At 31.5% G+C, this 25330-nt stretch overlaps 4 protein-coding genes across 5 annotated transcripts; 2 read left to right on the top strand and 2 right to left on the bottom strand.

The window, feature by feature from the left end:
- Nucleotides 1-207: 207 nt before the first annotated feature.
- On the bottom strand, nucleotides 208-2178 carry LOC113862242 (phytosulfokine receptor 1-like). The gene has a single exon (XM_027495341.1). It carries the CDS (start codon nucleotides 2176-2178, stop codon nucleotides 208-210), a length of 1971 nt encoding a protein of 656 aa, XP_027351142.1.
- Nucleotides 2179-12791: 10613 nt separating this feature from the next.
- LOC113862884 (NADPH-dependent aldehyde reductase-like protein, chloroplastic) lies at nucleotides 12792-14344 on the bottom strand. Its single transcript, XM_027496159.1, has one exon. It carries the CDS (start codon nucleotides 14203-14205, stop codon nucleotides 13423-13425), a length of 783 nt encoding a protein of 260 aa, XP_027351960.1. The 5' UTR covers nucleotides 14206-14344; the 3' UTR covers nucleotides 12792-13422.
- A 2180-nt stretch (nucleotides 14345-16524) lies between these two features.
- Nucleotides 16525-20088, top strand: LOC113862946 (PHD finger protein ING2). 2 transcript variants are annotated; one of them, XM_027496262.1, is made up of 7 exons: nucleotides 16525-16700; nucleotides 16783-16854; nucleotides 17021-17235; nucleotides 17748-17811; nucleotides 18476-18732; nucleotides 18856-18894; nucleotides 19631-20088. In XM_027496262.1, the coding sequence occupies exons 1-7, from the start codon at nucleotides 16655-16657 to the stop codon at nucleotides 19739-19741; spliced, it is 804 nt and encodes a 267-aa protein (XP_027352063.1). In that variant the 5' UTR covers nucleotides 16525-16654; the 3' UTR covers nucleotides 19742-20088. The 2 variants fall into 2 exon arrangements, with proteins under 2 accessions (XP_027352063.1, XP_027352064.1); XM_027496263.1 differs by lacking the exon at nucleotides 18856-18894 and having other exon boundaries at nucleotides 19631-20063.
- Nucleotides 20089-22633: 2545 nt separating this feature from the next.
- On the top strand, nucleotides 22634-25330 carry LOC113862241 (protein SINE1-like). The gene is made up of 2 exons (XM_027495340.1): nucleotides 22634-23953; nucleotides 24842-25330. The coding sequence occupies exons 1-2, from the start codon at nucleotides 22634-22636 to the stop codon at nucleotides 25328-25330; spliced, it is 1809 nt and encodes a 602-aa protein (XP_027351141.1).

The raw sequence follows: 25330 nt of genomic DNA, 5'->3' as shown, positions 1-25330 counted from the left end.
CAATGCTAACGAGTTCAGTTTATTTTTCCATGTACTCCAAGATATTTCCCATCCAATATTTGGAGGCTAATGTTTTTCAGAAGGTAGAAATCATTAAAGTAAGCTTTGCTTCAACTAGTAAACTAATTTCCATACTCATGGCCAAGAATTAAACTATAGTGATTATACTTATGAAGCCAACTATTTACTGTGCTGGACTTGGTAAGTCTATGAAAACATCCATCCAGAAGTGAAACACATGGCTACAGTTACAAGAAAAGCAGCTACAACACCAAATCCAAATGGAAAACCAATGATCTCCATCTGAGTAGGAATCTCAGGTGGTGAAGAAGGAATGATGGTAGAAGTGGCATAAGGGTAGAGACCCTTGTTCCCTTCAAAGCTTGTAGATGGAAAAGTATCAAACTGTCCTCCTGTTGGGATTTCACCGCGCAACTGATTATAGGACACATCAAATATGGATAAGAAACTAAGTTTCACCAATGATTGTGGTATTTCTCCTGCCAGTTTGTTCTGAGATAAGTCCAAAATTTCCAACATTATCATTCCCGATAGCTGTTGGGGAATTGATCCTGTTAGGCTATTCTGTTTTAGGTCCAACACATGTAGGCCTTTCATGTTACCAAAACTTGGCCATATTGGTCCTTGAAGTTTGTTGTAACTGAGGAATAAAGATGGTCTAAAACTTGAAACTTTTTTGTACTTCATACCCTTTACACTCCCACCAGTGTAAAAGGGAAAGTTAGAAAGTGTTCCTTCCAATGAAAAATTCCTGTAATGGAGGCTCAAGATCATGGTCAAGCTCTGTGGTATGATGCCATTGAAAGAGTTATTTGATAAGTCCAAGTAAAAGAGATTGTCAAATTTGCCAAACCATGAGGGAATGCTACCACTGAGATGATTCCATGAAAGATCCAACATCTGCAGCTTCTTGCATCCACTTAACCATTTTGGAATTGAACCTTTGATCTGACTGTTGCCTAGGACAAAAACCTTGAGATTACTGAATTCTAGATTTTGACCTTGTGGCATTTCTTCATTATAGAAGTTCATTGTAAGGACAAGGGTACTTAAGTTCCTGCAGTGACTTAAAATCTCTAGTGTTGTAGATAAATTATGGAGGCTGTTCTTTGAAAGTGAGAGTTGGGTTAGGGACTGAAGATTCTTGAATTTGACAGGAATCCCACAACTGAAATGGTTCCTAGCAAGATTAATTGCTTCCAATCTTAGACAATTTGATAGATTACTAGGTATTGGACCATGAAGTTGATTAGAACCAAGACCAATTGAGGTTAGATTTTTCATTGCAGAACAATTTAAGTTAATTGAACCACTCAAGGAGTTGTTGTTCAAAATAAGCATCTGAAGAGATAGAGAATTCACCAATGATGCTGGCAACTGACCAGTGAATCTATTTGACTCAGCAGAGAAAACTTTAAACCTTGTGAGTCTCTCAAAAATATCAGGAAGAATTCCAGAAATCCCATTATTAGATATGTCTAGTTCCACTAGATTTGTAAGATTACCAAACCCTTTATTTAATGGCCCAGATAGCTTATTATCCTGCAGGTATAGCAGACTCAAATTTTGCAGCTGAAATATTCTCTCTGGAAGGCTTCCTGACAAATCATTTCCAGCAATGGACAGATGCTGTAAAGAGGAACAATTACCTAAATTCTCTGGAATCATGCTAAAAAAGAAGTTACTTGATAGTTTAAGTACTTGAACCTGAGTAGAAGAGGTACAAATAGCTGTACTTATAGAGCCTTGAAAATAGTTATTACTCAAGTCTATCACCTCCAAGTTTTGTAGTTGAAACAACTTGTCAGGAATGAAGCCACTCAAGAAATTATGGGAAAGGTTCAAGACTCTTAGCTGATCCAAACCTGCCAAGGATTCACAGATTTTTCCACTAAGTCTTCTGCTTCCAAGTTCCAAGCGAACTACTCTTGTGCCTTCACCAGGCAAGGCATCACATGTGACACCAAACCAAGTGCAGTAATCAGAGAACATAGATCTGTTCCAGTTCAGAATAGCTGATTCTAAGCAGTTAGAAAATCCAGTCAAGGCTTTCAAATCATTGGTATTAATAGTAAAGTTATGGGATTTATGAGTACTAGTTCCATAAATGATAAATGATATCAAAATGACAGACAATAAGAAACTATGAAATCCCATCTAACTTTTCTAGCTTTATGGGAAAATAATAATGATAATGAAAATAGAGCAGCAAGATTTGCCTGAGAATCAGTGCTCAGAGCAAATGGTTTGTATTCCAGTGTTTGAAAAGGAGCACATACACATTAGGCAGCACAAAAGGACTACAATAGAACAAAGATGGCATAGTTATGACTTGAACTTCAACATACACATCACTTAGTTATTATTGAATTTCTAAGAAAAGGTTTTTCTTGCAAGTTTTGAGTGTTGACTTGACCTCGTTGGTGATGAAAAATTATATTTCAGCTTAGTGTGGATCTTGCATTTTGCATGAAGGAATTATTTTTTTTCTTTCCCTTTCTTGTTTGACCAAACATGAGTTGTAGGTACTGACTTCGGTACCACGTCTTCTTAATAATCTTTATTTTATAAAGTTAGTATTAAATAAAGAAGTACACACATACTGTCATGTATACGTGCATCTGCACCTAGCTGTTTTCCCCGTGAGATTGGTATAGGAAATGGGATTATAAAAACAAAAGAAAACCCCTATCATATAAAAAATAAAATAAAAATAGGGTCAAGTGATTTGATATATTTTATATTTTCATTTGAATTATTTTTCCTAACAATTAAATAAATATCCTTGCCGAATTATTTGGTATTGAATCCATCTTTCACACATAAGTACATAACTCAAGTATAATTAATAAATATTATTGTTCAGAAGTCCCGTTGATATTAAAATGGTAGTTTACCATTTATATAAAAAAATTATTTAATAATGAAAAAAATTAAAGACAAGTGTTAATAACTGCGTTGAGTTATCATATTTTTATATTACACATAAAAATTTAAAAATGTACATTTAGTTTTATAATTTACAGTCATTTAAGAATTAAATTTCTGAACTTAAAATATTTATTTTAATTTTTATGTGAATGCTTTGTTATATTTTGATTTTTAGTATTATAATACTGTTAATAAAAGTTAGTATTTTTTATGACATTATAATAAATATTAAAATGTAATAAAATATTTATATAAAGATTAAAATGATTTTTTTAAATATATAAATAATTTATAAAAAATATAAACTATAAGAATTAAATATATATTTTAATTAAGTGATATTTGCTTCTGGTATGGATCAGCTTTAAAGTTTAAATTATGTTTGCTCTTTGAAAATTGAAATGGATCACAAGTCTTTTAATATGATTTGAATAACTAATTTATTGATAATTTGCTATTAATTAGCAAAGTGCACAGAACAAAAAAATTCATTTGTTATATTACTTTGTTTAACAATGACTCTCTTTCGTAGGCTTTTTTTTTATATGATTTTTTATTTTTAAAATAAAAAAATATAAAAAAAATTTGCTATATTACATAAATATGGGATTTTCATAAAAGTTGTCGATGGCGGTTTTTTTTTTATCAGATATATCAAATCACAATCAAAATTTATCAATGGTGAGATTTAAAAAAATAATTTATTTATGACAAAAATCGTCATTAACAACTTTTAGTGTTATAATAAAAATATATATATGTAAAATGGTTATCGGTGACTTTTAGGAGTAGGAAAAAGTAAAAGATCATTATTAGCGACTTTTGAGAGTAAGAAAAAATAAAAAAATGTCATTGGCGACTTTTGAATAATATTAATTAATCTAAAAATTTTAAAAATCGCTATTGGCAATTTTTAAAATATTTGTCTATAAATACCGATTTTTTCTTTCATTGAAGTTGCAAGTGAGTAGATCTGGATTTTTAGATAGAGAGAGATCATTGTAGAGGAAAAAATGAGTGTGTTCTTGTTGATATATTTTAATGGTGAGATTATTACAAACACTCGTGAAGGTGTATTATTTAGGTATGAAAAACCAATATGTGTGTACATGAGAGGGAATATATCATTTGACAAACTGAATTATTGGCTTACTCAAAATATTGAATTTGAGTTTCCAAAAGTAGTGGAGAGTATTGTTTATAAATGTCCAATATCTATATTTGACGGTTTTATATAATTCTAATAATAAACGATATTGATCTGTACACATGTTTCAAATACATCACCAATGTTATCCACCAACCCCTGTCATTGAGTTATATATTATTTTCAAAGAAATTATAGTTAACATTGATGAAAAGGATGAGGATGCATATGCAAGCACTGTGTCAATCAGAGAGGTAGAATAGATAAATGTCAACAGTGAAAGTAGTGTCTTTGAATCTAGAGGAGAATATGAAAGTAGTAAGCTGAGTGAAGATGAGGATGTAGATGACGATGGTGATGAAGAGGTCTATTTGTCAAACACAGTGATTGGACAACATTGCATTTGTTAAATCTTGATGCTATGCATGCCTTTGAATTTTTAGATTATGCAAATTTAAGTATGTGTTATTTTTAATAATGTTGTTGATGAAAAAAATTATTTTTTAATTTATTATATATGTGTTTGCATTTGATAGGTCATTATGATTTAGATGGAGACTTGTATGTTGGAAAGCAATTTGTTGATAGAGAAACTGTTATACGAACAATTAAGTGTTACAGTATAGCAAATGGAGTGGACTACAAAGTAGTTGAGTCAGAATTAAGTACGTTTTATTATAAATGTGTGAGGTATGGAATAAATTGTGGATAGCTTCTTCGTGCTACTTTTAGAAAGAACGAGTTTATTTGAGAGATTAGAAATTACAACGGTCTACACATATGTACAAGAGGAAGAATTTCTCAGAATCATACCAAATTAGATTCCGACACAATTGCAGAATGTATAAAGCTAAAGGTTAAGTCTGACATTTTCTTTAAGATAAAACTCATCATTGGTGAAATTCAATCTCAATAAGGGTATATGACAACATATCAAAAAGCATTGATAGGAAAACAAAAGGCAATTGAAAAAGCTTATGGTCAATGGGAAGCCTTGTTTGAAGCTTTGCTACAATGGTGTGCAGTAATGTGTGACTGTGTTTGAGACTTTGTTGTTCAATTGGATATTGTAGATGTCTACCATGCTGATGAGTTAGTTCCTAATGTTAAAATATTTTGTCGAGTGTTCTAGACTTTTGGTCCTTGTATAAGAGCATTCAGACACTGCAAATCACTTATTCAGGTTGATGGAACACATTTATATGAAAAATATAAGGGAGTTCTATTAGTGGTCATTGCACAAGATAGTAATCAAAATATTTTGCCAATTGCTTTTGCTATTGTTGAGGGTGAGACAACAAACGCCTAGTTTTTTTACAAAGATTCAAGGCTTCATACTTGCATAAACTTATTATTTGCATGGGTATTGATAAGAATCACGGAAGGCCCATTGAAGACAAAGACTTGAAGGCATTGGAAGGACTTCAAGGGCCAATGACAAGGATAAGGACAAAAAGAATAAATGGAGATTTAAAAAAGATTTTTCCTGTCTTATTTGAAAGGGAGCTCAATTTAGAGTTAGAAAAGTTTAAGATGGTCAATTACATATGCTTAGAAAATTTGAACTCTAACGAGTTTTATTAGGATTTAATTATTCTATTTAGTTTATTTATTTTAATATTAGTCATTACTTATTTTGAGTTTTTATTTAGAATAAAAACATTATTTTATTTAGTTTATTTGAATTTAGGCTTGTTGGTACAAGAAGCTCATTAGGGTTTGCGTTAGTATTAGTTTACAAGCATTAGGTCTTATAGACACACTTTTAATTAGTTTTAAATACAATTTGAGATTGCACACTTTTGTGAGAGCGTGTGACTCTAGGTTCTTGAGTGAGCCAGTTTTCTTGATCTTATCAAGAGGTCAAGACTTTTATGACGATCGTTCCTTGGCTTATTAATCTTGCGATTGTGGCGCCATTTTTCATCTCTATTCTATTTTCACTTTTTATTAATTTTCTTCTTATTTCAATTCCTATTTGTGCCCTAATAATTTCATTTTTATTATGTGAAATTCAATTTAAGATCGTTTAATTCGGTGACACATTTTGTGATTGTCATCAGGTATGCTTCATAACCTTGCTGTACTTTTAATTAAATTGTTAAATGAATAAATATATGCTATTAAAACTACTAATATGAATTCTTACAATTTTTATAGGTTATTCAAGAACTAAACATGAATTTAATATTCATTATGAGCATTTACAAGAATGTGGCGAGGTTTACTCAAACTGGCTTAATGAAATTCTCCAAGCGAAATGGTTCTAGCATTTGAGGGAGGCCATAGGTAGGGTCATATAATGACAAATTTGTTTGAGTGCATTAATTCAATGTTAAAAGATGCTCGAAATCTTCCAATCACTGCACTACTAAGGGTAACCTACTTTCGATTGGCTGAGTTATTTGTTCGAAAAAGGAGTTAAGCATATGCATGGAGAAAGTTTGGACATATTTTCTCTAAATTTGTGATAATATGATTTCAATCAAACGAGGTAGGCGACACAAACTTGTGTATTACTCAATTTGATAGACGAATTGAAAGTTTTCATGTTCAGGATTTATCTAACAGGCAAGAGTATAGAGTTGATTTGAGGCAAAGGTATTGTGACTGTGGTGATATGCATACTGATAGATATTTGTGTCATCACATGATTACTACATGTTGTAGTAAAAACATTAATTGGCGTGTTTAGGTTGATGTTGTCTATACGATTAATGAAGTATGAAAAGTTTAAGAAGAAGTTTACAGTGATTGGGAATAAAAACACACGGTGTTGTTATAGAGGGCCAAAACTTTGTCCTAATCCCAACTTAAACTGCACAGGTAAAGGTCGTCCTAAATTAACTCATTTCCTAATTTGATTGAACTGAAGATTGTGGGATACCTTGATGTTGCATAGGTAATGTATCCATAGGAAAATCCTGAGGATGTCGGGGAATTGTTCTTGTTAGGGTGATGGTTGCTCCATCAGTTGGCATAACCATAGCCAATTTGCCTGTGCTAGTAACTGTAAAAAATTTGTATGTACCATTGAATTGCTTTTATTTGGCATTAAAACATATCCCAACACTCTAAGTATAAATCCACGTGCATGTTGTGCTCTTCTAATGTCATAATTAACTGGAAGTCAACCAAGATATTCTATAAGCCACTTTAATCTAATTTCTAATTCTTCAACATCACTCTTTGACGGTAGACCCCTTAATAACTCATCACACATGTTTGAACCATTGCAGAATAGAGATTAGTGGATCCAATCACTAGTAGACTATCAATCCAGAGTCCAAGTAGCATACAAACATCTTCTAATGTAATTGTGCATTCTCTGCAAAAGTAAATAACGTGTATTTTAGGTCTCTAACATGACCAGTGCATTAATCAAAGAACCATTTATTTACATATGACAAATTTTAGAAACTCAATCAAGCCCAACATTACGTAATATGTCATTTATTTCTTCTACTAGATGGTATTATGTATAAGTGACGAGAGTGTAATTGACTCATTTCATGTCATAAAAAATTTATATTAGTCAACACAAAATTATTAAGTCAAATTTACAAACAAAAAATAATAAAAGTATAATTTATTAATTTTACTAATCAATTATAGCTAAATAATAATAAAATTTAGGTCCCAAAATAATAATAATAATAATAATAATAATAATAATATAACATAAACAATTGCATTACCGTAATTTATACAAATAGAATATTAAAAATAGAATTTTATCCAACTTACTGTACTTTTTCTTATTTTTATTTCTTATTTTTTATTTCTTATTTATATTAAATATTTTCAATTAATATTATATGAACAATTTGTTTTTAATTGACCAAAAATAATTACAAATATGACATAAATTTTTGTATTATAAAAAATATGTCATAAATTATTATATTTACTAACTAATTATACCAAATCAAATAAATTACATGTTTTTAACTAATTTATAATATTTTTACAATATGTTAATAAATGTCAAAAATATTCATTATATAAATTAATTTAATTTAATTGTGGTATGAATAAAAAAAAATCTACTTTTATTAAATATCCTTTTTTAACTCTATTTTGCTAATTTTTTACATTAAATAATTTCAATTATTACTTAACATAATTTGTTACCAAATTTATCAAAATAATTACAATAATAACAATTTATTACATTACCATAAATTTATATTTCAAAGTTTATATTTACTAACTATTTATACCAACAAATAATTGTTATGTCATTTTTTCAAAAATATTAAAATTTAATAATTATGTTAATACATATAAAAATAACTAATTACAATTATTTCATATTTTTAACTTAACTATATAAATAAATGTAGATTTTATTCTCAATTACTCAAAATTAAAGATATATTTATTAAAATTGTAATCAAATTTAAATTCAAAATTAAATTTAAAAATTAACAAAAATATTATACTTATATTTAAATTGTGAGTTTTCTCTAAAATATATATCCTTAAATCCAAAGTAAAATCTTTAACTATCTTCAAAAATAAATTAAAAAAATTACAATCAATATTATATTTTTCAACTTTTTTCACCTTACTTCAAACCTCACAACCCACCCTTTTTCTTTCTTCTCTAAGACCCTTCTTCAGAATTCTCCTTCTTTCTCACACAATTTCACTTTGTCCCTCTTCTCGCGCATGGTTTTTGCTCAACCTAGGGTGACATTTATAGCACCAAAACTTGTCACTGACGATTTTTTATTCACTCATGCTTGCAGAAAACAGTGATTTTTTCAAGGATTCCTTATGCAAAAATGGCGATTTTTTTAGATCTTAGAGATGTCTGACAAGTATGAACAACTACAGTGGTGAGTGGAATAGACTTCCCAGGTCAAAGACAACTACAGTGGCAAGTGGAACAGACCTTTCTAGGTCAAAGATCGCTAGTGGCAATTTTTCAAAATTCAGAGATGCTTGATAAGCGTGAACAACTACAGTGGCAAGTGGAACAAACTTCCCAGAATCAAAGCCAACTACAGTGGTGAATGGAACATACCTCCCTAGGTCAAAGATCGTCAATGGCAATTTTTCAAAACTCATAGATGCTTGACAAGCGTGAACAACTACAGTGACGAGTGGAACAGACTTCCCCAGGTCAAAGATCGCCAATGACGATTTTTCAAAACTTAAAGACAACTACAATGGCGAATGGAATAGACCTCCCTAGGTTAAAGATTCCAATGGTGATTTTTCAAAACTCAGAGATGCCTGACAAGCATGAACAACTGCAGTGATAAGTGGAACAAAATTCCCCAGGTCAAAGATTGCCAATGGCGATTTTTCATATCTCAGAGATGTCTGACAAGCATGAGCAACTACAGTGGCGAGTAAAACAAACCTCCTCAGGTCAAAGATCACCAATGGCGATTTTTCAAAACTCAGAAATACCTGACAAATGTGAACAACTATAGTGGCGAGTGAAACAAACCTCCCCAGGTCAAAGATCGTCAATGATGATTTTAGAACCTTTAGACTCTATTAATGGCATTCACATTATTGTAGAAGTGTTGCAAGTCCTTCAAACACCATTAATGGCGTTCAAAGGTCGTCAATGGCAACTTTTCAGGCATCTTGAGAGCTCAGAGTTAGGTCATTCAAGTCTGCAAGTTGCAGTTTTTCTTCTGTTTCATGGAAAAATCGCCAATGGCATTTTTTGGAAGATCATATTCACGTATATTTGCAAAAAAATATCATATTTTATGTATTCTATTTATGTGTTACCATATTTAAATTATTCATCCCTCTTTCGTACTCAAGAAGATAACATATGATGAATTAGATTTTTGAATTTTCGTTCACCAAGCTTTATATTTTTTTAGCATAAACTATGAACAATATTTGGAAAATCATTCACAACATATCTATTATCTCAATAATTAAAAAGGGTATGAACATGTATAAAGTTATTTTGCCTGAAAATTTTTGTTCAAAACTAATCACGGAATATTTATGCATTATTGATGAGAATGCCTTTTTATGAAGATGATCTATGGTACTTATGGTGTGTATCATCACTCCATTATTATCCAATCTTATTTCCCATATTCAAGATGTTCAAATTTTTGAATAATCTACACAATGAGTCTTCACTCTTGTGGAAGTTCTTAACCTGGTATCAACCTATACCAATATGGAAGAAAGATATACAAGGTGAAATGGAAAAAATTGTGATCTAGAAAGAAATGGATGAATCAATTAATTAATGACCAAAGAATATTTTAGTAGTAATAATTCATAGGCCATATTTCCAACATCTCCCATCAAGATTGCTTTATACTCAAAATCAAGTCATGATTTAGGGAACATTTCCTAATCTCAGAACCTTTACTCAGGATGATCACCCACCTTTTCATCAAGCTCATCTTCACATCATTAATGGTACATATGGAGATATGAGGAAGATAAATTCCACCTGTAACAATCTCAAACAGATGGAAGTACTATTGAACAAGTACTTCCACCAATCAATGTATCTAAAGAAATAACAGTGAACCTAAATGACACAAAAGGATAAATCTTCATTTGCCAACGAGATGAGTCATCCAAACAGGATATCATATAAGATTCTCAAGATCTAGATGAATTCATTCTTGACAAAATTGGATGGGAATCCAATGAAGACCCCAATTTCTCTCTTAGTGATAAACCTATATTTAAGGACTAAATAATTCACGTATCAGTGTGGTTTTGTCTTTTCAATGTACTTAAAGTTCCTTTAGATTTTTCTAAAAGTTAAAAGGGTGTTTAGTGAAAGCATCTTATGTCTGATGCTTATCTGAATGGAATAATGTTATTTATCATTTTCTCTTTTTGATCTATTATATATAGGGAGAAGTTGGTTTGTATGGATCATCAAAGTTTGAAATAAAATTTGAGTGTTTGCTAAATATAAGTTCTTGCTAAATTCTCTTCTAAAAGCTTTATTTATTATGCCTATTCACTAGTCTCTGACTAAAAACAAGTATGCTCTACACTTGCCTCTTTATGAGGATCATGTGTATAAGAACACTTTGTTACTATTGTTCCAATTGCTACAGTCTTTTCTATTATTATTATGATAAGTTTATTGATCTTGTCTTTGAGAAAAATGCATATGGAATGCTCAGAGAAGATTATGTAGGTTTATCATTATCATGATATAGAAGGCTCCTAGCCAGTATTAATGACAAATCTTTAAATCATTTTTTAAAGGATGATAAATTTCCAATCCCCAAAACGTCTACTTTTTTTGCATAATAGCTTTTTTTTTTTTGGCAAATGAAGCATCTTTGACTTTTGTTTTTCCCTCTCAGAAGAATTACTAAATTTTTCTGAAAACTTACTGTCAAACAAATTCAACAATTTTTAAGAATGCTTTATTATATTTTGATTTTTATTATTATAATACTATTAATTAAAATTAGTATTTTTATGTATTATAATAATAAATATTAAAATGTAATAAAATATTTATATAAAGATTAAAACAAATTTTTTAAAGATTTATAAATTAATTTATAAAAAATATAAACTATAAGAATTAAATATATATTTTAATTGAGTGATATTTGTTTTTGGTATGGATCAGTTTTAAAGTTTAAATTATTACTGTTCTTTAAAAATTGAAATGGATCACAAGTCTTTTCATATGATTTGAATAACTAATTTATTGATAATTTGCTCTTATTTAGCAAAGTGCACAGAACAAAAGAACCTATTTGTCATATTACTTAGTTTAATATGGACTCCCTTTTGTACTTGAGAAGATACTATATGATGAATTAGATTTTTGCATTTTTGTTAATTTAGCTTCATATTTTTTTAGCATAAACTATGAACAATATTTGAAAAATCATTTACGACATATCTATTATTTCAATAAATAAAAGGGTATGAACATATATAAAATAATTTTGCCTGAAATTTTTTGTTCAAAACTAATCACAGAATATTTATCCTGGATTTAAGGAAGAGTATTATTATATCTTCCTAAATCATCTTGCAAATAAATAATATTTCTAATACTTATTAAGAATAATAATTAGAAATTGTTGATTTTAAGATCTTAAAAAACCTCAAATGTTTTTTTTGTTTAGTAAGAATCATTAGAAAAAACTTGGTCAAGAAAATGTAAAATTTAGTAAACTTGTTTTGTTTTCAAAATAACTTGTAATTAAATATTTTGTGAGAGTTTGATTTTTTTCTTTGTTGCATTCTAAAGTGATGAGTGCATAATTTGCATACTTGACATAATAAGTAAAAATCATCTTAGGCCAAAATCCATTTTCATTATATAACTACGGATTGGCAAAGAACTTTAAGGAAAACAAATCTAATAATTTCCACAAAAGCACTGAGCCTGTAGTTTTAATTTTGTAATACTGATTTTAGCAAAAAGTGAATTTAAATTGTGAAAACTTTTAGCTTCAAAATAATTTTGTAGCAAATTTTAATATGATAAAATTATCAACTCAATGTAAAAATTACTTTGTGCTTTTGAATAAAAATAAACAAATTGTGATTTAGAATAACTTTACATACTTCAAAGGTGGATTTGAGGTTCTTCAAGACATATCCAAATAAAAGTATATGTTTTGTTTATCTGGGTGTTCCTAAATGTAGTAAGATAGAGTAAACTTCTAATTCTATTAAGAGAAGCATAACTTTTTCCGACTTCATGTTCTTGTTGAAGTTTCACATTCCCCATTAAAGGACAAAGAGCAAGTTTACAACCTTTAATTATGATTTTGTTTCAAAACTTTATAAACCTGCATCTCTTGATTAAAAAAATCACATCATTCATGAACTGATGTGCTTGTAAGCCTACAATGCAATATATTTATCTTCAAATAGACATTTCAAATAATACTTCCATCCAAGAGAGACATTTTAAATTGTTAGCCTTTTGGAATGGTTAGGTTGGTCCTCACATCATGTAACTGCTAATTTTGTGGAGCAGTTTCCTCGTGTAATTCTAGATGTGTTGTTGACAGGACAGAAAGACAAATCGTGAGAAGGAGAAAAGCATCTTGTAGTACTTGTTGTTGGGGTGGGGTATTTTGTATTTTGTGCAAGATATTGGCATTCTAAGTAGCAGCGAAAAACGATAATGAGTATTGCTGAACCACTGAACCAGGAGATTTCTTTTAAACAAATGAAATCATCCAATACACTAAATCCATTACAATATGCAAGCCTTACCCTTTATTTTCTGAGATGTATCCAATACACTAACATAAGAATTACTCGTGAGAGTGGTTGGAATTACTCCCAGACTTAGTGGGGAAAAAGTGAAGAAAGAAAAAGAACTAAACAAAGCCACCATTGACCCTAATGATTTGACCGTTGACCCATTCACCCCCATCAGAGGCCAAGAAGGCCACAACAGGGGCAATGTCTTTGGTCTCACCAAGCCTTTCCATTGGATTATCTTGCTTAATCCTATTCACAATCTCCTCCGTCTTCCCCTCAAAGAACAGCTCCGTCGCCACCGCTCCTGGCGCCACGCAATTCGCCGTTATCTGCGTCCCCTTCAACTCCTTCGCCAGAATCTTAGTCATCGCCTCCACCGCCGCCTTCGATGCAGCGTATGCGCCGTACCCCGGCCTCAGCGCCGCCACCAGCGACGTTGTCACCAACACGATTCGTCCTCCGCCGCCGCGCTTCAACCGGTTCGCCGCCTCCCTCGCGCAAACGAACGCACCACGCGCGTTCACCGTGAAGATGCGGTCGAAGGATTCCACGGTTGTGTTGGCGATTGAGGGGTACGCTGTGTCCATGACTCCGGCCGAGTTGACCAGGATGTGAACCGGCGAGTCGAATGCGCTCTCGGCCGAGTCGAAGAGGGACTTCACTTGGAGCGGGTCGGATACGTCGGCTCGGACGGTGACGGCTCGCGGCGTGGCGGAGTTGGCGTTGATTTGGGCGGCGACTGAGTCTGCTTGGTCGGAGTTGGAGGTGTAGTTGATGACGACTCGGGCACCGAGTGAGGCGAGGTGAATCGCGATTTCTCGACCGATTCCACGGGACGAGCCAGTGACTATTGCGACTCGGTCTTGGAGCGGTTGAGATTGAGATTGGGGAGTAGCCATGGCGTATTTTATCAGCTCGTGTGGGGTTGATTCTAAGGTGCGCTGCAGGTTGTTTTCTGGGGTCTCTAATCAGAACGCCAATTTGGCTTCTCTCTGAGCATGTTAATGATAAACATATATAGAGTAGAAGGAAAAGTTAATAGATAATTTTTTATTGATTTCTTAGATTTAAATACTAGTAATTGACGGATTGCGTAAGGTCATACGTCATACAATCGATGCATTTACTGAAATACGATTGAAAATTGTTCATCTTTATTTTGAAAATTTATAAATGAACACTTTATTTTTTTTATAGTACGACGTTGAAGAAAGAGATATGAAATTAACAGGAAATAAAAATATAATAATATAACAGAATTTAAAAAAGAAAATTTATTATTATTTTATTTTTTTCCGTGTCCTTCTATCGTTTAATTTTTTACCCTACATGATCACAATATTAATAATTTATATTTACATTATAAATTTAAGCATTTATTTTAAATAAAAATATTAGGTGTTATTCGTTTTTATATCATTATGCGTGTTAAGATATTTCTCTCATGTTAATTTAAAATATGGTCACGATATTTTGTAAAGCTACGTATTTATATCGACTAAAATACGGTCAAGATAAACAATTCTTCTCTCTTGAATTTATTTTTTAACAGTAAAATATGTCTTATATTTTCATATGATATTGAATCTTATCTTATTCTAATGTTAAGACACTTGGAAAGTTCTAGTCTTAAAAATAAGGGAGTGTATTAAATGTCTAATATGCTTTTAATAACATTACTTATCTTAAAGTAAAGAAAAATGTTTTGTTAAGATAAAAAAAATGATTATGATTTTAATGAAATTTTATTTAAAATTAATTTTAAATTTTTAAATTTTGATATATCATATTAAATCAAAAACATAGAAGTAATATATTTTAATTCAAACAACTTATTTTAATAACTTCTTCAAATTTATAAATTGTATTTCTTTAATTTATTTTTATATAATAAAATATTCATCATTTACAAGAAATATATCTCTTTTAATATTTTTTATCTCCTTTAAAATATTTATTTTCTTATATTTAATAGTAGCTATATATTTTTAATCTTCGTTGAGACAAAAATCCACAAATAATTTATTATTATACATTTAACTTAAGAATAAAGAAATTTTGAAAGGTCAAGAAATTTGACTTCCGACTTTTTGAAATAACATTTAAAATACTAGTCATTTTTATCTAATTAAAAAACCCTTCTTCAACTTACCGGAATATATTTTGTTCCTTTTTAGTCGTATCTTTTGGTTTAAACGTGTTTTCCTCTACCATTCAGAGAACGGAATCCTAAAATATTGACTATGATTTCATTTTTAAAAAATGTTATGATTGGTCCAATTTTGAGTTTTGACACTTATAAACTTTGATTAATACATTAAATTAGTTACAAAAATTATAAATATTAGAGCATCTAATATTATACAATATTATTTTAGTTTTTAACAGTTATTAAATATAATTTATTTGTGTTTATTATTATAAGAGAAATGCTAGACACATTATTTAACACTTTTTTAACATATTCTTAATCATTAGTTAAAATTTATTAAAAACTACAATAAGTATAAGAATAAATAAGAACAGCTTACACTCTTACACATTCAGGAGAGTAAGTAATTGAGACCTTACTTTGCCTCGGACATGAACAGCTTACACTCTTTGCCTTTTGGCATCAAATTCTATCAATATCTTTTCAAGGAATTGCGTTGATAAGCTGTTATTATGGTTCAGCCTTACAACTGTTTAATGTATAAGGTATAAATAATATTTAAATATATTTTTAGTTCTCGGATTTTTATTTTTTTTATCTCTACTCTTTCACGAATTATTATTTTTATTCTTTTAACTAAATTGTTCTAACTAAATCTGACATTTGACCGCATTTAAGCGTGTGATATCAATAAAAGAAACTAAAACAAAAATTAATAAAAAAGTAAGATAAAAAAATATATATTTTAAAAAATTAAAATAAAAGATTTCATTGAAATACGAAGATAAAAAATGTATTTAAAATTATAAATAATTTGGCTAAAATCCAAAAAAAAATTACAAACTAACCGAAAGTGAAAGAAAGTTTAGTTTTAACAAAGTATATAAATGGCTATTTATCTTCAAAGAAAGGTTAAAAATTTTCAGAGAAAAAATGAAGACCAGAGCATGCAAACAGTAGTTTTCCACAGTTGACCCGAGTCCACATCCAGATTATTCGTGCAATTTTTACAAAAATAATTTCGTAGAAAGCATTTTCCATGTACATTGTACAATTACAAAGCACCCCACGCCCATACGACAGCGTTTGGACTATTTCATCTCCCTGCTTCTGAACAACAGAACAAGCAAGCTTCCTTCTAGGGCTCGCAATCGCAAACCCTAACCCCTCATCAATTGCGATAATTATTCTCCCAAATGGCAATTGCACGCACCGGAGTCTACGTTGACGACTATTTAGAGTGTAATATTTTTTTTTCCATTTCCACCAATTTTTCTATGATTTTGTTTTTTCGATTTTGTTGCTCATTTTTCCATTGCAATAGACGCCAGCACATTGCCCGCTGAGCTTCAGAGGCTGCTCAACACCGTCCGAGAACTTGATGAACGATCCCAATGTATCACTTTTATTTTATTCTTTCTCCTTTTTTTTATATATATATTTTCTATGTTGATAAGTATTTTTATTTTATTTTTTTACGTTTACATTTTCGTATCTCTTGATTGTTTTTGTAATATTTATTAATTTTTGTTTTGGTTTGTGGTTTTGTGGTGTGATGGAAGCTATGATAAATCAGACCAGGCAGCAGACAAAGTACTGTATGGGATTCTCATCACATGGTTCTAAGAAGGGTAATCACAATTATAATAACAATTATGTGAATGAGGATGATGATGCTGCTATGGAGAAAATGCGAAAAGAAATTGAGGCAAATCAGGATAGTGCATTGAGTCTATGTACTGAGAAGGTTTTATTGGCGCGACAAGCATATGACCTGGTGAGCTTTCTTTAATTATTATGTCCCTAACTAAAATTTTCATGACTTGGAAAAGAGAATTTAATGTATACTGCATATCAGGCTAATTGGCAAACCCTATTATAGAATGGTCAATTGGGATAAAGCTTGATATAACAGTTGAAGGAAGGGACCAAGGGCTTTAGATTTGTGAATAAAATGTTATTATAATGATATCTATGAATAGGGGAAAGCCTTGCTGATAATGTGATTAAATTGTTTTCAAAATAAGCTTGAACGTATAATATTATGTCAATTTACATGACTGAAGACGATAATGGGTATGGTTCTAAGTTTTGATCATGTATACATGCATAATTAGGAAAACGGTGCTTTGGGTTGATTCGGAGGTAAGGTGCACTTTACTCTTTAATGACAGCTCTTATTCGGGAACCCAAGTGGATATTTTGGCATTTTTCTTCTTACTTTTATGCATACAAGAAACATCTTACAGCTAAAGTTTACAAGTTCAAATCTTTTTGTATTTGCTTCAGATTGATAGCCATGTAAAACGACTTGATGAGGATTTAAACAACTTTGCTGATGATTTAAAGCAAGGTAAAATGACCATGTATTTTGCATACTGATTTATTTTGTGTTGTATATGTGCAACTTATATTTCCAAAATCAACCTAAGTTAGTATAATGTGCAACTCTTACTGTTATATTGATTTTGGTTAAATTATTTACCGGGAAAAGTATTTGGTGAAGCAAGCATATTTATGAGGGAAATGGTTATATCTTCACCTCATTATCAATGGGACAATGTCCCTCTAGGCTATACCTAAAAGCAGCAAGTTTATCTAATGTTTCTCGAAAGTATACATAAATATGTTGGTTTCATTGATGCCAATAACTAGTATATTTGAACTTTGAGGTAAAATAATAAGCGGGATACTGCATAATTTGGGGTTTCTGGACCTTTATAAAGTAGCATGTTGTGCATCAGAAAGAGGGCAAAACAAGAGGTTGTTTTCACATGTAGGGAGCTTTATTATTTAAAATTCCATTTCTAAAATATTTCTTTTTTTTCTTCTCTAAATTGTTTTTGAAGTGTTTGGTGTACCTAGTTGGAAAGAAATGCTAGAATTTTTGTGGTCCATTGTTGCCTCTTGAGTTCATTTGGGATCCAGTAGTTCACTTAGCTTCTTTGTGGTGTTCTGCTAATAGTTCGTTTAGGGGGCTTACCATCTTTTTTTCTTCTTCTCCATTTATTTGTCAGAGGGGAAAATACCACAAGATGAACCAGCAATTCTTCCCCCAATGCCTATAGTTCCTAAAGTCGAAAAACGCAGGCCCATATATGTAACTCCTCAATCAAGAAGACTTGATTACAGGGATAGAGATTGGGATCGGGAGCGTGATAGGGACTTTGAGCTAATGCCTCCACCAGGAAGTCATAAGAAGGAGTATGCAACCCCTATGGATGTTGATCAACCCATTGATCCAAATGAACCTACATACTGTGTTTGTCATCAGGTTGTGATTTGTTGTTCATAGTATATCATATAATTTAAATCTTCTTGTGAACAATTGTGTCATATTGTCATCTGTTTTTGCTTAAGGTGTTCAAGTAAGAAACTGATTATTCTGATCATTCAGGTATCTTTTGGAGATATGATTGCTTGTGACAATGAAAATGTAAGTACATTTTAGTTTGCTCTCTCTTGCACTAACTATATTTCACTCACCTCTTTCTTGTTTTGGGGTAAGTTGGGTTTGGAACAATGCAAATTATATGTAATCTCTCCACATCAAGTGTAATGGCCATTTGTTGGTCATTCATTTGGAATTTTGTACCTCTTTTGAAGGCTTAGATACAATAACAAAATTCTGCCATGGACAATATAAAATGTGTAAGATAATATTGTTCATGGAGTCACATAAGGGTATGATGTAACTTAACATTAACTATCTTACAGGTTACAATGAGGCATGTAACTTAATATTGTTTGGGATCGCTTTTGTTAGAATTTTTTCTACTTTGATCTTAAAGCATTTAGATTGACTTAAAAGGTAGGTCAGGAACTGTTTCTTTAATCCCCCATCCCCACCATAAGAAAACTGTTGGATGGTGTATGGCCCATATTCACCTGGGTTAACTACTATATGCAGACATTCAGTGATTCTATAGATTATATTATATCCATATTGTAGCAAGAAACAACATATATAGCTTTCTCCTACCAGATTACTGATGAATGTTTATACCTTGAGTTTTCAGAAAGCCCACTCCCGCCCCGGATTATTGTGTTTTAGTTTTGATTATTCGATTTTCTATTTTATGATATTGTGTTTTACACTTTTATTGAATGACTTTTTTGGTTTCTCCCCGTGGTTGTTTTGACTCTGAACTTGAATATGTTTCTCTTGATAGTGCCAAGGAGGTGAATGGTTCCACTATTCATGTGTTGGCCTAACACAAGAGACAAGGTTCAAAGGAAAGTGGTATTGTCCGACTTGCAGATTACTCCCACAATGTCAATGATCAATCTATGGACGAGCTAAACTACTACATAAATAGCCGCTATTGGTACAATAGGAATGCTACTTTCTAGTGAATGCATAATTTTGGGGTTGTGTCATGATTAATGGGCTAAGTTTTTGTTGCATATCCTCTTTATACCCTTCCCCCACCCTTCTTAGAAATTACATGTGGGGTTCGAATTATTCGTCTTCTATATTGCTAGGCCAGTTGTATTTGGCGGAGGCCAAGTCTCAGGCCTTGTATAAAGTCGTCTTAAAATTTGCACGATTCTAGATTTGAATTTTGAAGGTTACTTGTATGTGAAATGCCGAAGTATAAGGACGCTAACCGTGCAAGATATTAGTTTGGAAACCTCTTCTTAGGTGAGAGTGGATCAGAGTAAAGAATTAACCTAAATTTACAGTCAGTTCATGATGACACCACGTACGCCTACTGGTAAATAAAAGGGATGGCAACTTTGAAAGACAATTGAACTAAGAAAGTTTATTCATCTCACTACCCAATATTCAAATGTTTTTATCTTTTGACAGAAGATGGTCTGGTGGCATGTACTCGTATTTGACCGCAGAGCTAATATAACAAAGGGAAAAAAAGTGTGTTTAGATTGGATTATTTTAAAAGATTAAGATCATGTTTGTTTTCTATTTTAGAAACAGTTTTTTGATTTAAAAAATATAATATAATATAAATTTATATTATATTATATTTTTTAAAATAATAATTTATTTTTAAAATGGAAAAAATCATACTCTAAATCTTTCCATAAAAAAATTTATTTGTTTAATATTGATGAAAATCATAATATAATTTTAAAATATTTCTATTACAAAGGAAAAATATTTTTCAAGTATGCAATATTTTAAAAAAATGATCAAAAGTTAGTAATTATCTTCCAGTTAACTTTTATTGTTTTTATTTTATCCTTAATTAATTAATTTAGATGCAAAATTAACTATTACAAATAATTTTGTTTTTTTTATTATTATACTTAATAGTTGATTGTTTCAATCAATTTAAATAGAAAATTATTTTATAATTATTTTTCACCCAACATGTAAATATCAAATTTAATTTACATAATTAATTGTAATAATAATAAATTATTACCATAATAAAGTATTGGAATAATTTCAAAAAATAAATATTCTTTGTTGTGAAAAAAAAAAATTAAAACACAAAATCAGTGGCATGCAACTTTAAGAGAGACAGGGCGCGTGTTTCAAATGAACAGCACACAAAATTTAAAGGCGGGAAACGGACCCTACCAAATGATTTGACGAAGATCGGAGAGAGTACTTCGCGGCAAAGAGTAAACAAGACAAAATTATAGTCCCCACCATCCAATTCACGATATTGCCCTTTAACCAACATTTTATATCTTTTTTAGAAAAACAAAATTGTTATTTCAAATGCGCAAATTATTTATTAATTTATGTTTAATGTTAAGAGATTTGCCATCATTTTGGGCCATAATTGATTAATCATTGAGAGCAAAATTTTTGTTGTTAACAACACACAATGGACATATCCACCAGAAGGAAAATAATGGAATTCAATATGACAAAAATTTGCACCAGAATAACAATTATTTGTCTTTTGACTACCCTTTTTTTACATCCTATCGTTTTGTTTATTAAGTGGGCAATGTTGTAGTTAATACTAATTAATCAGGATACTTTCTTTTTTTTTCTTTAAAATATTTTATTTAACTAAATAATATTTTTCTAGGCTTATTCACTTAATATCAAAATTATATTGCCGTATCATTGATTACTAATTAAAATATACAAGAGCTTGATTCCGATCCTCTGTTGTGAAAATTATCAACAAATTACAAATTGACATATTCAAAAAGTTATTGCTGTGATAGTAAAAAAGTGATGCGATGATACATAATTATTTGTTAATATAGAAGAATTTAATACATCAACATGACATTAATTTTGTTTTTAAAAATTTTAAATGCATTTAACTAAAATCTCGTTGTTTATAATTCTCTTTTTGTACTAAAAAAATCTGTTTCGTTTTAACATTTAAAGCTATTGATTAAAATTATTATATCCATTTTGAAATATTAGCCGTTACGGTTTTTGTATAAAGATAAACAAAATTACCAAAAACTCTCAATTCAAAAACAAAAGTGCTTGCGTTTTACTAAATTACTTTCTCATTTTATCAATACTTCTTCCTGTTTAACTTTGCAAGAATACCAAAAGATGATGATATTTTTGTTGAAAAATAAATATTCTGAATTTCTTAAAACCAATGTTATTAACACAATGAGGGCATTTTCGGAACACAAAATTTTGATTTATGTGGGACCACATTGTGAAGGATAGCGGCGTAATTTGAATGAACAAATTTTGAATATCGAGGAGTTGAATTTAGTCACTGTTGTGGTCACTCTGTCACTGCTTCTTCATTCCCATTTCTTTGCCACCTTTCTCATTCAACAACGCAATCTCAGCATCTTCTTCTCTACGCCAAGGTGAGTTTTCTATCTCAAATTTCCAACCTTTTCCATGTCCACTACTTTATACTCATCACTTCAAAACAACCATGGATATCTGAATGTACATATTTTCATTTGAAGAAGGAAAGGAAAAGAAACAGAATCGACCCTTCTTTGGAATGCCCCCAAAAAGATTATGTTTTTGTGTTTATTGATTAAAGATTCAATATTAGGTTTATGACCCATTTGCGGTAATGATCTTATTTTTGAATTTTGTTAGGTAAAGTTGTGAACTTTATTAACCGTTATGCTAGTGAAACCCTGCAATGCCTAAAATGAGATCTCTTACTGCAATGTCCTTGGAATGTTGTTTGCACGTTGTGCTTTTGATTATTGTTAATGTTGATGATAGTGTCTGTTTGGTTGCTGTAGTTCAAGAAATGGGAAGATGTCTCAGCCCTTTGGTGCGGCAAGAGCTTGCAAATTTAGACAAAGATGAAGATAGTCGCAAATCTGCAATGAAAGCATTGAAGTCATATGTGAAGGATTTGGATTTTAAGGCCATTCCTGTCTTTCTTGCAAAAGTTTCTGAGACCAAGGAAAGTAGCTCCTTGTGTGGTGAATTCACAATTTCAATCTATGAAGTTCTTGCGCGGGTTCACGGTGTTAGAATTGTTCCCCTGATAGATAGCATCATGGGAACCATAGTCAAGACTCTGGCTTCAAGTGCAGGGTCTTTCCCTCTTCAGCAGGCTTGTTCAAAGGTGGTTCCTGCAATTGCAAGATATGGAATTGACCCAACAAGCCCAGAAGAGAAGAAGAGGCATATAATTCATTCCCTTTGCAAGCCTCTTTCGGATTCTCTCTCGAGTTCCCAAGAAAGCCTAACTTCTGGTGCTGCCCTTTGCTTGAAGGCTCTGGTGGATTCAGATAACTGGAGATTTGCTTCTGATGAAATGGTGAATAGGGTTTGCCAGAATGTTGCTGTGGCATTAGAGGGAAAGTCTGGCCAAACCAATTCTCATGTGGGTTTGGTTATGTCGTTGGCGAAGCGCAATGCTTTGATTGTTGAAGCATATGCAAGGTTACTCTTACAATCTGGACTAAGAATACTAAATGCTGGCCTTGTGGAGGGTAATTCCCAGAAGCGGCTTTCAGCCATTCAGATGGTTAACTTCTTGATGAAAAGCTTGGATCCCAGGAGCATATTCTCGGAGCTTGAATTGATAATTGAGGAGATGGACAAGTGCCAATCTGATAAAATGGCATTTGTGAAAGGTGCAGCATTCGAGGCTTTGCAAACTGCCAAGAGAATTGCAATCGAAAAAAGACCAGCAAGATATGTGAAAAGCCCTGCTTCAGTGACAGGGTCAAATTTTAGCAGGAGAGAGGAAGACTATGTGAAGGGAGAGAATACTTCTGTTGATGGAGACCATACTCCAACTTCACTTTCACCAGAATCACATACGTTGGACTTTTTCCCTGGATATGAATCTGTTGTTGAGTCTCCAATTTCAACGAACTTGGACTATGAGCGAAGGAGTGTGAATAGGAAGCTTTGGAGTAATAAAAATGGAGGGGTTGATGTCTCTCTCAAAGATGGTTTGTTTTCAGAGGCAGTGGATGAAAGTGCTTTGTTAGGACACTCGCTGAGTCGCGAGTTTTCTAATGGAAAGAGAGATTTTGCAGAGGAGTTTGCTGGTTTCACGAACAGAAATCCCACGCATGGAGTATCCAGAAGTACCACCACAAGTCCCCAAGTAAGTACATATGTCATGTTTCTGTATATCTGAGCCAATTTCAAAGTTATGTTCCCTTCCCGTGTTAACGAGAAATGGTTAATAATTGAAATCCTTTTTTTTTCTTTTTCATATTAAAGAAATGGTAACATGGCAGAATATAACAATGCCAATGGGACCATGGAATATGAACGCCTTACTAATTTTCTCCCATTCCCAAGTCTCCATCTATTGTCTAACATGTCCACTAGTTTCTTATGTTTATGTTTTTACTATGATTTGTACTAATGAGTTGATTTTCATGTAAATATTAGTAAAACCGTGATGTCTTGTCATTATACACGTTACTTTCTTTCAAATGAATAGTTGCAAACTATTTCTTCTACTCACAAGGAATTCAATGTGTCTTGCCTTTACTTAGCTTAAGATTCTTAATGCCCCATTAGTTCAAGAGCAGGTATCTGCTGCTCTATAACTGTAAATGGAAGAATTTTATCAACTTTCATCTTACAAATTTATGAAATTTAAATTCAGTTTTCGTTAAAAATGATTTGCTATCAAGCAAATCTCATCGTTTGAGTCCTTTTAATTATGTGTTCTTATGTTATGATGAATCTGCTAAATAGTCTGCAAGCATAAAAAATGAGAAAAAAATAAGTATTAGATTACTTTTAAGTTATATTAATTAAGGATATCTGAATAATTTGATTAAGATACTATTTCATTGATTTTATCATGCATTTTATTTAAAAATGAACTTATTTATGCCTTCAAGAACTATGATGCAAACAATTGGGACTTATAGTGGTAAAACATGGGTACAAAATTTCCTTAGCTGCCATGTTTCTAGTTTTAATCACTTTTGTACCCATGGAGTTAACATATTATGTTTTTCCTCTTTTAAATCAGAGGTCATGCACACAGGTTGCTGTTGACAACATAAAAATCTTTGAGACCCCTAGGAAGCTCATTTGCTGTCTTCAAGATCCAATTGATGTGACTTCAAGTTGGTCTGAGAAACAGAATAGAAGGTTCAGGACTCTATCCTCAGGCAATATTGAGTGGAGCCCGACTTCTAAATATGACCAAAATGGTTTCTCGGATCATGTGAAGTGTGATTGTGAAGTGAATGAAAGTTCATCTGCTGATGTGGAGTTCCAAGGTGGCTCAGAATCAGTCTCATCAACTGATGACCTTCCTGAGGATTATGATATGCATATGCCTCGCAAAGTGGTTCCTGAAAATGGAAATGTTAGACCAATTGATTGGATGGATAAAGCACTTCAAAGGACTAAACTTAAATTGGTTTGTGGTCTTTCATTTGTTCTTCTTGCAATGGCTACTCCTTTGCTCTGGATCAGTAGTCAGGATGAAGGCTATTATCATGTCCCTACATAA

Source organism: Abrus precatorius, unplaced genomic scaffold (genome assembly GCF_003935025.1).
Source record: "Abrus precatorius isolate BTA unplaced genomic scaffold, Abrus_2018 Scaffold3, whole genome shotgun sequence".
Lineage (NCBI taxonomy): Eukaryota > Viridiplantae > Streptophyta > Magnoliopsida > Fabales > Fabaceae > Abrus > Abrus precatorius.
Note: the sequence above shows the minus strand (reverse complement) of the source record. Positions and strands in the feature narration are given on the sequence as shown.

What these genes read in the sequence shown, in the direction of transcription:
- LOC113862884 (XM_027496159.1), bottom strand. Translation starts at nt 14,205, where the DNA reads ATGGCTACTCCCCAATCTCAATCTCAACCGCTCCAAGACCGAGTCGCA.
- LOC113862241 (XM_027495340.1), top strand. Translation starts at nt 22,634, where the DNA reads ATGGGAAGATGTCTCAGCCCTTTGGTGCGGCAAGAGCTTGCAAATTTA. An exon ending in GTACCACCACAAGTCCCCAA is followed by an intron (nt 23,954 to 24,841) that starts GTAAGTACATAT and finishes CTTTTAAATCAG; the next exon opens with AGGTCATGCACACAGGTTGC.
- LOC113862242 (XM_027495341.1), bottom strand. Translation starts at nt 2,178, where the DNA reads ATGGGATTTCATAGTTTCTTATTGTCTGTCATTTTGATATCATTTATC.
- LOC113862946 (XM_027496262.1), top strand. Translation starts at nt 16,655, where the DNA reads ATGGCAATTGCACGCACCGGAGTCTACGTTGACGACTATTTAGAGT. An exon ending in ACTTGATGAACGATCCCAAT is followed by an intron (nt 16,855 to 17,020) that starts GTATCACTTTTA and finishes GTGTGATGGAAG; the next exon opens with CTATGATAAATCAGACCAGG. An exon ending in TTGCTTGTGACAATGAAAAT is followed by an intron (nt 18,895 to 19,630) that starts GTAAGTACATTT and finishes TTCTCTTGATAG; the next exon opens with TGCCAAGGAGGTGAATGGTT.